This window comes from Cetorhinus maximus, chromosome 2, assembly GCF_964194155.1.
Source record: "Cetorhinus maximus chromosome 2, sCetMax3.hap1.1, whole genome shotgun sequence".
Classification (NCBI taxonomy): domain Eukaryota; kingdom Metazoa; phylum Chordata; class Chondrichthyes; order Lamniformes; family Cetorhinidae; genus Cetorhinus; species Cetorhinus maximus.
Window position 1 is genome coordinate 37,834,135 of NC_135880.1, and position 13,632 is coordinate 37,847,766.

Sequence of the window (13,632 nt, forward strand, 5' to 3'; positions counted from 1 at the left end):
ATGAGGTGAAATCACCAACGTCGGCTGCTACAATTGAGAAACTACTTCAGAGTTTTGCCATTCATGGACTACCAGAAGTAGTCGTTTCAGATAACGGCATGGCATTTAAGAGTGCTGAGTTTCAATGGCATCACTCATGTGAAAACTGCACCATACCACTCTTCCTCAAACGGACTGGCCAAAAGGGTGGTTCAAATGTTCAACACAGGCATGAAAAAGCTAACTGGTAATTCCTTGGCAACCAAGCTAGCACGCTTTCTTATTCATTTCAGGCCTATCCCTCACTCAACAACAGGTGTCACACCTGTGGAGTTATCGTTGAAACACTGTCTCAGGACGAGATTGAGCTTAATAATACTGAATTTAGAGGGGAAGGTGGAAAGGAGTTAGGGACACCAGAAAACTAGACATGACTGGCATTGTTGCAAGAGGAAATTTACCATGGGAAAGTCGGTATACGTGAAAAACTTTGGGGAAGGACCAAAGTGGTTACTGGGTGAATTAAGTGCAGTGACTGGATCTCAATTTTACCACGTGGAGGTGGAAGGCTGGATCATCTGCAAACATTTAAGGAAGAGTAAGGCAAATCACCAAGATTTTGTTCCACCAGTGATCATGACCAGGTCTATGTTTCCTGTTGTAGATACTCGACCCAGGACTGACATGTGTGATGTTCTTGTAAGAGTTGAGGATACATAACTGCAAGTGCCCACAGAAGCACCTGATGTTCAGGCAACTGCAGAAAAGGAGGTTCCTGATAAAGAACTTGAAGTTGTTAAACTGTGACGTTCCACACGTACCAGGAAGCCTCCTGAAAGACTAAACTTGTAAATTCCTTACCTTGTATAAATATTATGTTGTCTTGAAAAATATGTACTTGTAAGTGTGTATAGCTGAGTTAAAGGGGGAGGAATGTAGTAATTATGGTTTTATCTAGTGTGCAATGTACCTTTAAGAATAATACTTGTTTGGCAAGATCACATGATATGTAGTAACCAATAGGAGAGTGGAAAAAACAAAAAGCTACTGCGGATGCTGGAAATCCAAAACAAAAACAGAATTACCTGGAAAAACTCAGCAGGTCTGGCAGCATCGGTGGAGAAGAAAAGAGTTGACGTTTTGAGTCCACATGACCCTTCAACAGAACTGAAGTATAGTTAGGAGAGGGGTGAAATATAAGCTGGTTTAAGGTGGGGGGCAGGGGGAGAGAAGTTGAGGGTGGGGTGGTTGTAGGGACAAGCAAGCAGTGATAGGAGCAGATAATCAAAATATGTCACAGACAAAAGGATCAAAGAGGTGTTGAAGGTGGTGATATTATCTAAGAAAAGTGCTAATTAAGAATGGATGGCAGGACACTCAAGGTACAGCTCTAGTGGGGGTGGGGTGGAAAGACTGACAAGGTATTAGTTGTAGATTTAAAAATAATGGAAATAGGTGGGAAAAGAAAAATCTATATAAATTATTGAAAAAAACAAAAGGGAGGGGGAAGAAATGGGGTGGGGATGGGGGGAGGGGGAGTTTAAGATCTAAAGTTGTTGAATTCAATATTCAGCCCGGAAGGCTGTAAAGTGCCTAGGTGCAGGTTACCTCAGCAGTCAGTGTAGAGATAATGTTGGAGTTGAATGCAAATGTGTAGTTGCTGCTGAGCATATTGTAAATAAACTTAATGTTTCCACCCAAGAAGTGTCTACAGTTCAACTCTATCATTAATAGCACAACTTGGCCACCCTACAACAGTGGCCATCACCTATTCAACGCTTATTTTCTTACAAGCGTTCTTTAGAAACTCTTTGCGTGCAGCACTTTCATATATCCTATTTTAATTTAAAAGGGTTGGGGTCCGTGATTACAGATCCATTTGAAAAGATCTTCTTGAGAAGCACTGTGCAGAGTCAACATAACATTGTAGAATGTTGATGGCACCTGGAGCTAGGTGGTCGAGGGCACTGTGCGCGCATGCGCGCCGCTCTCTCCCGGTGACGAAGTGGCGACAGTTGAATGTGAGGCGCGCGACTTCCGGTTACATTTTGCACCGTTTCCTCTAGGAACACAAGCATGGCGGATCCCAGAACTCGACAGATAAAAATCAAAACCGGCGTGGTGAAGCGGTGAGTGGAAATGTAACTCAGCAGGAAGGAGATAGCGGCTCCTGGGCCGTGTGGCCGGCTCGAGTGCTGAGCTGCACCTCCTTACATGGCCCTCCGAGCGGCCAGGCTGCTGCCGCTGGTCGAGGCCCAGGCTGGACGGAGGTTCCCCCCCCCAGCTCAAAAGTTGCTGACTCACTTCAGCCGCTATTTATTTTGGGGCGAAATTTCGTTTTTGGGCTTTTGTGATTGAAGGACGACAGTGTCAAGGCCCCACTTGGCTTTGATGGAATTTAAAGAGCTGTTGTAGATGGATGGTAGATTAAACCCAAGGATTGAGCAGATATTACTGACACTGTTTTTGGTACAAATGCTACACGAGCAAGTTGGCTTGGGTTTTGGGAAGGGGTTCACACCAAAGGCAATGGGCAGCAGCATTCCATCATTGTCATCTTTCAATTTCAACTGCAGAGTCCTGTCACAAAGGAGAACTCAGGGCAGACATCTGAAACAACTAGATTCTAAAATTGAAACCAAGATAGCTGTGGGAATCTGTTGGGCAAAGCTAGTTTATTTTCTCATAACAAATGTATGATACCTTTATCGTGGTAACAAATTGTGACTTCAGTGACTCCAGGGCTTTTGCCTTTACTATGCTTGTTTCTGGGTGGTTATTAATGCTTTGTTTATGGATGCTCTTCCTTATATCAATCCTCAAGCTAGTCTTTTATTAGTTTGTACCTTTGACCTTTTGCATTGCATTTGTGATATATCTTGAAGTAGCCCTTAGGATTAACTTGTTCATATTCCCTCTTATTTGTCTCCTTTGAAAATAAGAAATGAATATTTTCTTTTAAGTTAATGTTCAATCTTGTGGCTTTCTTTTCATTTTGTTTTCGTTGATGTTAGAACTGAACCTTGATCAGAGTACTGTACAGTTTCAGCATGCCAACCTCAGACTTGGACAATTTCGCCAAATCAGTAGAGTTCAAGAATGCATGTTTTGGTTCAGAGGAGACTTGTCTTCTCTTCCCACTCCTGCACTTTTACCCCTGTTATCCCCAAATGATCTATTTCTGGTCCCCTGATATTTTTAACGACATGCAGCCCCCTTGGTATCATCTGAAAATGTAGTATCAGTTTCCACGTGTATGCTGACAATACCTAGCCCTACATCAACAGTACATCTCTCAACCCCACCACTGTCTCTAAATTGTCAGACTGCTTGCCTGACACCCAGTACTGGATTAGTAAAAATTTCTTCCAACTAAATATTGGGAAGACCAAAGCCATTGTCTTTGGTCCCTGCCACACAATCTGATTCCTAGTCACCAATTCCATCCCTCTCCCTGGCAAATGTCTGAGGCTGAACAGCCTGTTCACAACCTTGATGTCATATTTGACCCTGAGGTGTGCTTCCAACCATGCTAAGATCAGCTTTTTCCACCTCTAATATCACCCTGTTCTGCTGTTGCCTCAGGTTATCTGCTACTGAAACCCTTTAGACTTAACTATTTTAATGCATCCCTGGCTGGCATCCCACATTCTACCCTTTGTAAACTTGTGGTCATCCAAAGCTCTGCCCGTGTCCTATTTCACACCAAATTCCGTCCACCTGTCATTCCTCTCCTCGGCTGACCTAAATTGGATCGAGGTTAAACAATGTCTAGATTTTAAAATTCTCATTCTTGTTTTCAAATTCCTTCATGGTCTTGCCCTCCCAATCTATAATCTCCTCCAGCTCCCTAGCTTGCTGAGATTTCTGTACTGCTCTAATTTTGGTGTCTTGAGCATATCCCTGATTTTAATCGTTCCACCATTGGTGGCCGTACCTTCAGTTACCAAGGCCCTAAACTCTGGAACTCCCTCCTTAAACCTTCCTGCTTCTCTACCTTTCTTTCCTGATTTAAGATGCATCTTAAAACCTACCTTTTTGAAACTTTGGCCATCTGTTCCAAAATCGCATTATGTGGCTTATTGTCAAATTTTGCCCTAATGAAACTCCTTGGGACATTTTATGATGTTAAAGGTGCTATATAAGTTCCCTTCCAAGTCACACGCCATCCTGACTTGGAACTATATTGCTGTTCCTTCACTGTCGCTGGGTCAAAATTCTGGAACTCCCTTCCTAACAGCACTGTGGGTATTGTGACAATATGTGGACTGCAGCGGTTCAAGAAGGCAGCACACCACCTTCTCAAGGGCAGTTAGGAATGGGCAATAAATGCTGGCCCAGCCAGTGGCGCCCACATCCTATGAACGAATATATATATAAAAAAAGTTGTTCCTTATATGCTTCTGGAATCTATTGTCTTGCCCAAACACAGGTGTTGAAAGAACAAAGCAACAATTGGTGACAGCTAAAGTGGGATAAATTTCAGTCGCGGACCAAATAGGCTATTAAAATTTCTCAGAATGAAACAGCAAATATAAATGTAATCTTCTAATGAAAGGTAGAATTGGGTTGTCTAACAACAGAGGAAAGGTAATGTTACCAGAAAGTTGAAATAATAATAAGGGACTAGAGGGTTCAATGCTAGTATGTGGAAGTGTTGTAAATCACAAGACTAAAGAAAAGCTATGCTAGCCCAGGATGAGCAGCTGAGGTAGGAACCTGGAGAAAACCAATGACAATGATTACAATGAACCTACAAGCATGATGAAGGGGTTTCCTGCCTTTCACAGGGAAATAAAAAAAAATGTTGCAAATTCAAAAGGAGATCTCTATCCACATGCCTTCAAATGGGCAATGAGCCCCAATACCTGAGATCAGTGGGCAATGGACATCTTGACTTGGTTCATCATTTTGCACCAAATAATGATTAAATCTTATTTTGATCCAAATTTTTAAGGAAGAACAAAAGTACACTGATTTTTCAGTGCATTTAAATAATTTAAAAAACCATCATAGTTGGCAGAGAGAAATAAGCACTGAAAAATTGGTATCATGTCTTAGGAAGGCAATGGCTTTATTTTCTTGAGTTAAATCCAATGTATAATGAAATTAGGTTTTGTTTTTCACTTTGTTAGCCATGGTAGTTGGTAGTACTCTTGCTTTGAGTCCCAGGTTCTGGGCTCAAGCCCTACTCCAGGATTTGAGCCCAAAAATCCACACTTAAACTCCATTGTAGTACTGAGGGATTGCTGCACTGTCTGAGGTGCCGTATTTCAGATGAAACATTAAACCATGGTCTCATCTACCTGTGCAGCTGGATGTAAGAGATACCATGGCACAATTTCAAAGGATAACAGGGGAGTTATCACTGATATCTGGCCAAATCAACATCACAAAAAAATTATCTGGTCATTATGTTAGGAAATAGGGATAGTTTAAGTAAGTTGTATTTGTAGGTGTTGGAATGAGTTTTAACTTTAATGTTTAAGTTTAATTTGTATTTCTGTATCTGTGTTAAGAAAAAGTCAAATTGAGTTTTAGTTTAACTTTAAAAGGTGTCTACATTTCTAACAAAAGTTTTATGACTGTTGCAGCTAAGTTAAACAAGAGTAGGGAAACTGGGCTGTTGTTTAGCAACAGGGGTCCAGAGAGGCAGTTCCCTCCCACAGACACACACAGAAGAAACTAGAAACAGCAGTTTGATTTGGAAGCTGTTTGAATTCAGTTGGTTTTGAAAGTAGCTGCCAGGAGAGACTGGAGCAAAGAGGACAGCCAGCCAGTCCCAAGCTAAAGAAAAGATCCCAAAATCCAGGGGAGTGGAACAGGAAAAAGTCCCAAGCAGACATTCTAGCCAAAGGAAGGACAGGAAGCTGGAAAAGGTCCTGTTAAGTGAAGTTAAAAGTGAGGGGCAGAGAAAGTCTTCAAGCTCAAAAGAAAACAGCTTGCAAGAGGCCAGAAGGTCCAAACAGAGAACTGGAGGCCTGTAATATTTGCTATGGGCATGTGAAGCAGTGGTGTACTGTTGACAGCTGAGTCGGTGAGAGAGTGCGTGGAAGAAAGCTTGAATGCATGTGGTGACCCGGGGAGAGGAACATCGGAAGGAGAGTTCAAAACCCTGGAGGTGTGAACCCTTGCAGAAGGCGTCTGAAAGAAAGTGCTGGTTTGAAAGAAGATTCCAAAGCATGTGAAAGATGGAGTTCAATGAGGCTGATTGGCTCACGATGTGACAAGCGTCTGGGGGAGTTAAGGAGAGATCCATATCTTTTTGAGCTGGCATCTGTCACTTGGTTTCAGAGCGTGGTGTGCCTGACTACACGTCACCAATTGGTTTACATGGACTGTGTACTTACTGTGAACACTAGAGTATAAGATAGTTTTTGTAAATTGTGCTACCCTTACAAATCTGTATATATCTGTAAAGGTATAGTTGTGGGTGAAGAAGTATTGTAATACATTTCATCTTGTTTAATAAATGTTTTATGCTTTTGTTAAAAGTTTGTTATTTGATTCTGGTGACTCTGTTCAGTAGCCCCGCTCCACGCATCTAAACAAACAAATAAAAGTCAGTATCTATCAAGCTGGGTCCCACCCTGGGATCGGGCTTGTCCAGTGGTAACCTCAGCTGCGGAATATAACGATTATCACATTTGCTATTTTTAGGAGTTTGCCGTGTGCATATTGACTGCCACGTTTCCTACATTACAACAGTGACTACACTTCAAAAAGTACTTCATTGCTGTAAAGCGCTTTGAGAGATCCAGTGGTTGTGAAAAGTGCTATTTAAATGCAAGCCTTTTTTATTCTTTTCACTGCTTTTGATTTCAGGTAAAAAAAAATATGGTTGTAAATTTAAAATGCTACAGTAACTGAAGACTGGCGTTCTAGAACTGGTAGAAATGAAACACGTATAAGAATTGTGATTAGTGTAAGAGAATGTCTTGCTTAATGTTAGAGTGCATGAGTTGATAATTATTTTCTGGAAGTTTAACTAGACAATTTGAAAGTCTGGTTGACCAGCATCCTAGTTGATTGAGCTAAGCACGTTTCAGTCTCAATCAGGAACTCGATGCTGAAGTGTGAAGATAGATATCCAGTTGGCCAATGGGGAGTCATTGAATGGGGTAATCAGCCAACTCTCCCATTAGACCTAGGTATATAGCACATCACATCACAGAGATAAATGAAATAAGTGCTACAGGGTGAGACTTGAGAGTTGGACTGCACAGTGTTGCGAAAAGCTGATTCATGGTTTATATGTTTAAGAATATAACTTTTAGTTTTAGCAAGTAAAGTGTTAAATGGAAAATCTTGATTGAAAAACTGGTAATAACCCTGAAGTAAATGCAATTAAAAAAAGCTTGGATTTTATTACACTTAAAAAATAACCTGTGTTTAATTTACAAGGTCAGAGTTGATCGTGAAAAAAAATACTTAAAACAATGTGTGACCCGTTCCTGGACCTCGTGGTAAAGCCTATCGTTATCTCCATAAAAGAAGCTATAAGTTAGAAATTTTGAGAAAGAGTGTCATAAAACTCCATTAGAGGTAGAAATTATTCATATGGGTTGCAGAACCTAAGAGTTGTATTGAAGGTAAAATAATGAATTTGCAATTATCTTTGAACCAAGCCAAAGTATGCACATTGCCATAGTGATAGCGATTCAGGGCAGTGCCTTGGTTAGAAGGTTCTTTTGTTTAATTAATGTGAATGTGTTTGCTGACAGAGACAAACGGTTCAGCTTGGGGCACAGATAGAGGCAGTTGCAGCTTTGCTGTGAAGCAGACTGCACCTTGCAGATTAAGGGAGCCCCACAGCAGATGATACTTTGACCAGCCCATTAAGTAGAGAAAATACTAACTTCTTCATTCACCACGTGGAATGCAGGTGGGGCTCAATCTCAGTTTGGACATTGTGAGGGATAAGCAGCTGGAAAATATTGCTCTAGTTTGCAGCTAGTGGAAGAAATCAACAGTTGTCCTCACAGAGCCTTGTGGCAGAAAGCAGTCAACAGAGTTTGCTTGGAAAGCTGTGTGAAGGCAGTTGAGTATCTGCCGATATTGTGAACAAAGAGCTGAGACATCCACAGTCACGGGGCCTGTAAAGAAAAGGCAGAGGATCACGTAGCCAAAAAGCTAATGGAAGGCCCCCCCATGGAATCTTGCCTTGGAGGATAGCTGGAACACTGAAGAGAATTAAACTGAATTCCAGAGAGCTGGTGGCATACCTTTGGGTTGGTCTCTAGAGAAGTGAATGCACCTTCAAGATTATTGTAACATATAAGGGAATTCTTGGGGGAGGGGGGGTGTGAAGCAAAAAGTAAAACTTAGTTGATGGTATATGTAGATATAAACTATAGCGTCATGTTAATAGTGCTTGCTTTGTTTAATTCTTATATACAACAAAGTTTGTTTTTGTTTAAAAAGTGAGATCTTGTGTAATAGTTCTATCAGTTAATCACTGGGCGTTTGGATTTCTTCTTTAAACGCTAATGGTCCTTAACAGGATCATGACAACAACTGGGTGATCGGTTGATGCTGTGAGTTTTCCAGGAACTGCCAGCTCTAGCTCATTTGCCTCTGAGTCAGAAGGTCATGGGTTTTAATCCTACTCCAGGACTTCACAAATAACTAGGTTGAAACTTTATTGCAGTGCTAAGGGAGTACACTGCTGGAGGTGCCATCTTTCAAATGGAACTTTAAACCAATGCCCTGTCTACCCTCTCAGGTGATTGTACAAGATCCAAGCCACTATTTTGAGGAGCAGAGAAGTTAAACCTGGTGTCCTAGCCAATATTCATCCCTCAATCAACACCACGAAAACAGATCATCTGGTCATTATCACATTGCAGCTCGTGGGTGGGTGCTGTGTGCAAATCGGCAGCCTACATTTGGAAAGAAAAGACTTAATTGATTGTAAAATGCTTCAGGACATCCTGAGGTTGTGAAAGGTGCTATATGAGTGCAAGTCATTTTTTGTGGTGATAATGTAAGATATGATATAACACCTTTTCCTGATTACTGAGAATGTTAGCTAACAATTATTAAGTGTTACAGGTTGGAGCAGGATGATCTGTTTCTGGAGAATAGCAGTACCACATTCATAATATTTCGGTGGCTGGAGTGTGACTAGAATGTTAATTTTGAATGGGTAAGAAAGTGATAAGAGTTTATGTCATTGCCGTGTCGTGCACTGTTTTTTATTATTCATTCATGGGATGTAGGCCTCGCTGGCTGGGCCAGCATTTATTGCCTTTGAGAAGGAGGTGGTGAGCTGCCTTCTTGAACTGCTGCAGTCCATGTGGTGTAGGTACACCTACAGTGCTGTATGGAGGGAGTTCCAGGATTTTGAGCCAGTGACAGTGAAGGAACAGCAATATATTGGAGGGGAACTTCCAGGTGGTGGTGTTCCCATCTATCTGCTGCCCTTATCCTTCTAGATGGTAGTGGTTGTGGGTTGGAAGGTGCTGCCAAAGGAGCCTTGGTGAATTCCTGCAGTGCATCTTGTAAATGGTACACACTGCTGCTACTGTGCGTCGGTGGTGGAGGGAGTGAATGTTTGTGGATGTGGTGCCAATCAAGAGGGCTGCTTTGTCCTGGACGATGTCCAGCTTCTTCAGTGTTGTAGGAGCTGCACTCATCCAGGCAAGTGGGGAGTATTTCATCACACTCCTGACTTGTGCCTTGTAGATGGTGGACAGGCTTTAGGGAGTCAGGAGGTGTGTTACTCGTCACAGGATTCCTAGCCTCTGACCTGCTCTAGTAGCCACAGTATTTATATGGCTAGTCAAATTCAGTTTCTGGTCAATGGTTACCCCAGGATGTTGATAGTGGGGGATTCAGTGATGGTAATACCATTGAATGTCAAGAGGCGATTGTTAGATTCTCTATTGTTGGAGATGGTAATTGCCTGACACTTGTATGGTGCGAATGTTACTTGCCACTCGTCAGCTCAAGCCTGGATATTGTCCAGGTCTTTGCTGCCTTTGGACATGGACTGTTTCAGTATCCGAGGAGTCACAAATGGTGCTGAACATTGTGCAATCATCAAAGAACATCCCCACTTCTGACCTTCTGATGAAAGGAAGGTCATTGATGAAGCAGCTGAAGATGGCTGGGCCTAGGACACTACCCTGAGGAACTCCTGCAGTGATGCCCTGGTAATGATTTAATAACGATTTAATGGTAATGTACTCATACCACTTACGGTTTCTCAGCGACATTCTAGAAGACAAAGCTAACCAATGAAGGGTAGTGATGATGCTGAAGTCATTACGTAGGGCCATGGGCTTCTCAAAGAGGTGTGAGAAAAATGGAACCTGAGATGAGAGGCATTTTAGAGTTACTGGAGAGTTTGGGGTTTGGCTGTTGCTTGTTTGCTATGTGAAGAAGCTCTCCTGGAAACAGCTCTAGGCTAGGAGAAGATGCAGTTTGAATCAGCCATCCAGTCAAACCAGAAATGTCTTGGGCTGCAAAGAGCAGTCTTCTTTTGAAATCTTGGATTTCCACAGCAGAGTGGAAGAGAGTTTGAGAGGTCTTGTGGTACGCTTTTATTAAAGCTTCAGCAGTTTGCTTTGGGTAATATTACTCGATTTTTATAGTTAAACATCTATAAGGGAGTAAAAACAGAAAATGCTGGAAAAACTCAGCAGGTCTGACAGCATCTGTGGAGAGAGCAACAGTTAATGTTTCAAGTCCGCACGACTTCTTCAGAAGAGTAGTGCAGACTCGAAATGTTAACTGTTTCTCTCTCCAAAGATACTGTCAGACCTGCTGAGGTTTTCCAGCATTTTCTGTTTTTATTTCATATTTCCAGCATTTTCTGTTTTTATTTCATATTTCCAGCATTTTCTGTTTTTATTTCATATTTCCAGCATTTTCTGTTTTTATTTCATATTTCCAGCATTTTCTGTTTTTATTTCATATTTTCAGCATTTTCTGTTTTTATTTCATATTTCCAGCATTTTCTGTTTTTATTTCATATTTCCAGCATCTGCAGTATTTTGCTTTTATCTATAAGGGAGTGTTGCCTGGAAGGTGCTTACATGTGAGTCTGACCAAGTAGGGGGTGTTTTGGGGGAATGTTTTGTAAAACTTAATTTTAACTGTGTAACTGTAATCTTGTGTGCCTAAGTTTTCTTTTCCTCTTGTTAATAAAGCTTTTACTTTTAACTTTTAAAACCCCAAAAGTGATACTGGACCTGGACTTCTTGCTGCTGAGATCAGTACATTTTCTTCTTGTTTTCAGAATATAGAAAAAAAAGGGTATGTCCCGTAAGCCAAGTTTCCCTCTGGGATTTGGCTCGCTCAACAATTAACACCTGCTGTGGTCATAACACATTCTAATAATTTTTAAAATATTCTTTCATGCGATGCAAGTGATGCTGGCAAGGCGAGCATTTATTGCCCTTCCCTAATTCCCTTGAGAAGGTGATGGTGAGCTGCCCTCTTGAAAAACTGCAGTTCATGTGGTGTGGGTACACCACACTGCTGTTAAGGAGTTCCAGGATTTTGACCCAGTGATAGTGGGGAAAAGACAATATAGTTCCAAGTAGGATGGTGTCTAGCTTGGAGAAGACCTTGCAGGTGGTGGTGTTCCCTTGTACCTGCTGCCCTTGTCATTCTAGGTGGTAGAAGCTGCAGGGTTTGGAAGGTGCAATTGAAGAAAGCTTGGCAAGTATCTGCAATGCATCTTGTAGATGGTTCACGCTTCTGCTGGTGATGGAGGAAGTGAATGCTAGGGTGGTTAATGAAGTGCCAATAAAGCGGGCTGCTTTGTTCTGGTTGGCATTAAGCTTCATGTTGGAGCCGCATTCATCCAGGCATGTGGAGAGTATTGCATCACACCTCTTGTACCTTGCAGATGGTGGATAGACTTTGGGGAGTTACTTGCTGCAGTGTTCCCGGCCTCTGACTTATTCTTATATTTATATGCTTGGTCCAGTTAAGTCTCTGGTCAGTGGTAATCCCCAGGATGTTGCTGGTGGGGGATTTAGTGATGGTAATGCCGTTGAACGTCAAGGAGCGATGGTTAGATTCTCTGGCACAAATGTAACTTTCTACTTATCAGTCAAATTGTGAACATTTTCCAGGACTTTCTACACCCTTTCTGAGACCTTGACATCTTTACTAAAGTGTGGTTTTTAGGAAAGCTGAGCCCAGCAGGTATTTTACAAAACTTTAGCATAACTTCCTTGCTTTTGTATTCCATTCCACTGTTAACAAAGCCAAAGATTCATATGCCTTTTTAACACCTTCTTAGCTTATCCTGCCATCTTCAAAGGGAGTGTGTATATATACCTCCAGGTTTCCCTGTTCCTGCACCCCCTTTAAAAATTATGCCATTTAATTCATGTTGCCTCTCCTCATTATTCTTACTAAAATGAATCCCTTCACACTTCTCTACATTAAATTTTATATACCGTGTATGTGTCCTTTTTACCAGTTTGTCTATGCCCTGCTAGTGTGTTGCTATCCTGTCATTATTACATTTGAGTTTTGTGTCGCCTGGAAACTTTGAAAATTATGGCCTCTATGCCCATATTCAGGTCACTAATATATATCAAAACGAGCACTAGCCCTAAAATATTGACTGTTGGGGAACACCACTTCCCTCCAGATTGAAAAACAACCATTCAACACCACTGTATTCACTGCTCCCAATGCAGTCTCCTCTACCTTGGGGAGTCTAAGTGCAGACTGGGTGACCACTTTGCAGAACACCTTTGCTTAATCTGCAAGCATGACCCTGACCTTCCTGTCCTTTGCCAGTTCAACACACCATTCTGCCCTCCATGCTCGCATGTCTGTTCCGGTGAAGCCCAGTGCAAACTGAAGGAACAGCACCTCATCTTCTGATTTAGGCACCTTACAGCCTTCTGGACTTAACATTAAGTTGAACAACTTCAGACCATGAACTGTCTCCCCCCTCTTGACCCCTTTTTTATTTATTTATTTTAATTATAGATTTTATTCATTTATTTATTCATTTTATTTATCCTTTTTCCCTGAACAACGCCCCCCCCCCCACCACACACACACACACACACACACACAGTCGTCTGTCATTTTATTTTATGTTTTGCTTTTCAGAGTGCTGACCCTTGTTCTGCTATTAACACCTTCTGTTATTTTACCTTTATGCCACTATCAGCACCTTCTTTACTTTTTACTACTATCATTAACACTCCCTTTGTCTTTTGTCCATGACATCTTTGTTACTCGCTCCTTAGCTGTCACCTATCCCTTGCCTTCTATCTCGCTCCACCCCTTCTTAAACATTATAAAATCCATCACATTTCTACTTTTCTTTAGCTCTGAAGAAGAGTCATACGGACTCAACGTTGATACTGTTTCTCTCTCCACAGATGCCGCCAGATCTGCTGAGTTTTTCCAGCAGTTTCTGTTTTAATTTCATATTTCTAGCATCTGCAGTATTTTGTTTTTATCATTCAATACTGCTCTTTGCTCTTCTGTTCCTTAGTGTGACCTGTTTGTTTCAATGTGTAGTGCCTTTGAATTTTTTTTGCACATACAAATTATCTTAAACAGGACAACCGTGACCAGTCTCTGCAGTACCTTCTAGGTGGGTAGGTGGGTGCACGACTATGCATGCGTACACCTTGCGGGGAACACTGACCTTAGCCAATTTTGTAT

At 41.6% G+C, this 13,632-nt stretch overlaps 1 protein-coding gene across 1 annotated transcript in view; it reads left to right on the top strand.

Annotated features, from left to right (window-relative positions):
- Nucleotides 1-1,964: 1,964 nt before the first annotated feature.
- Nucleotides 1,965-13,632, top strand: part of tbca (tubulin cofactor a) — an 83,750-nt gene continuing 72,082 nt past the window's right edge. The window contains exon 1 of the mRNA XM_078563412.1: nt 1,965-2,108. Coding sequence (XP_078419538.1) covers nt 2,056-2,108 — 53 coding nt within the window. The 5' untranslated portion in view covers nt 1,965-2,055. The remainder of the gene's footprint in view (nt 2,109-13,632) is intronic.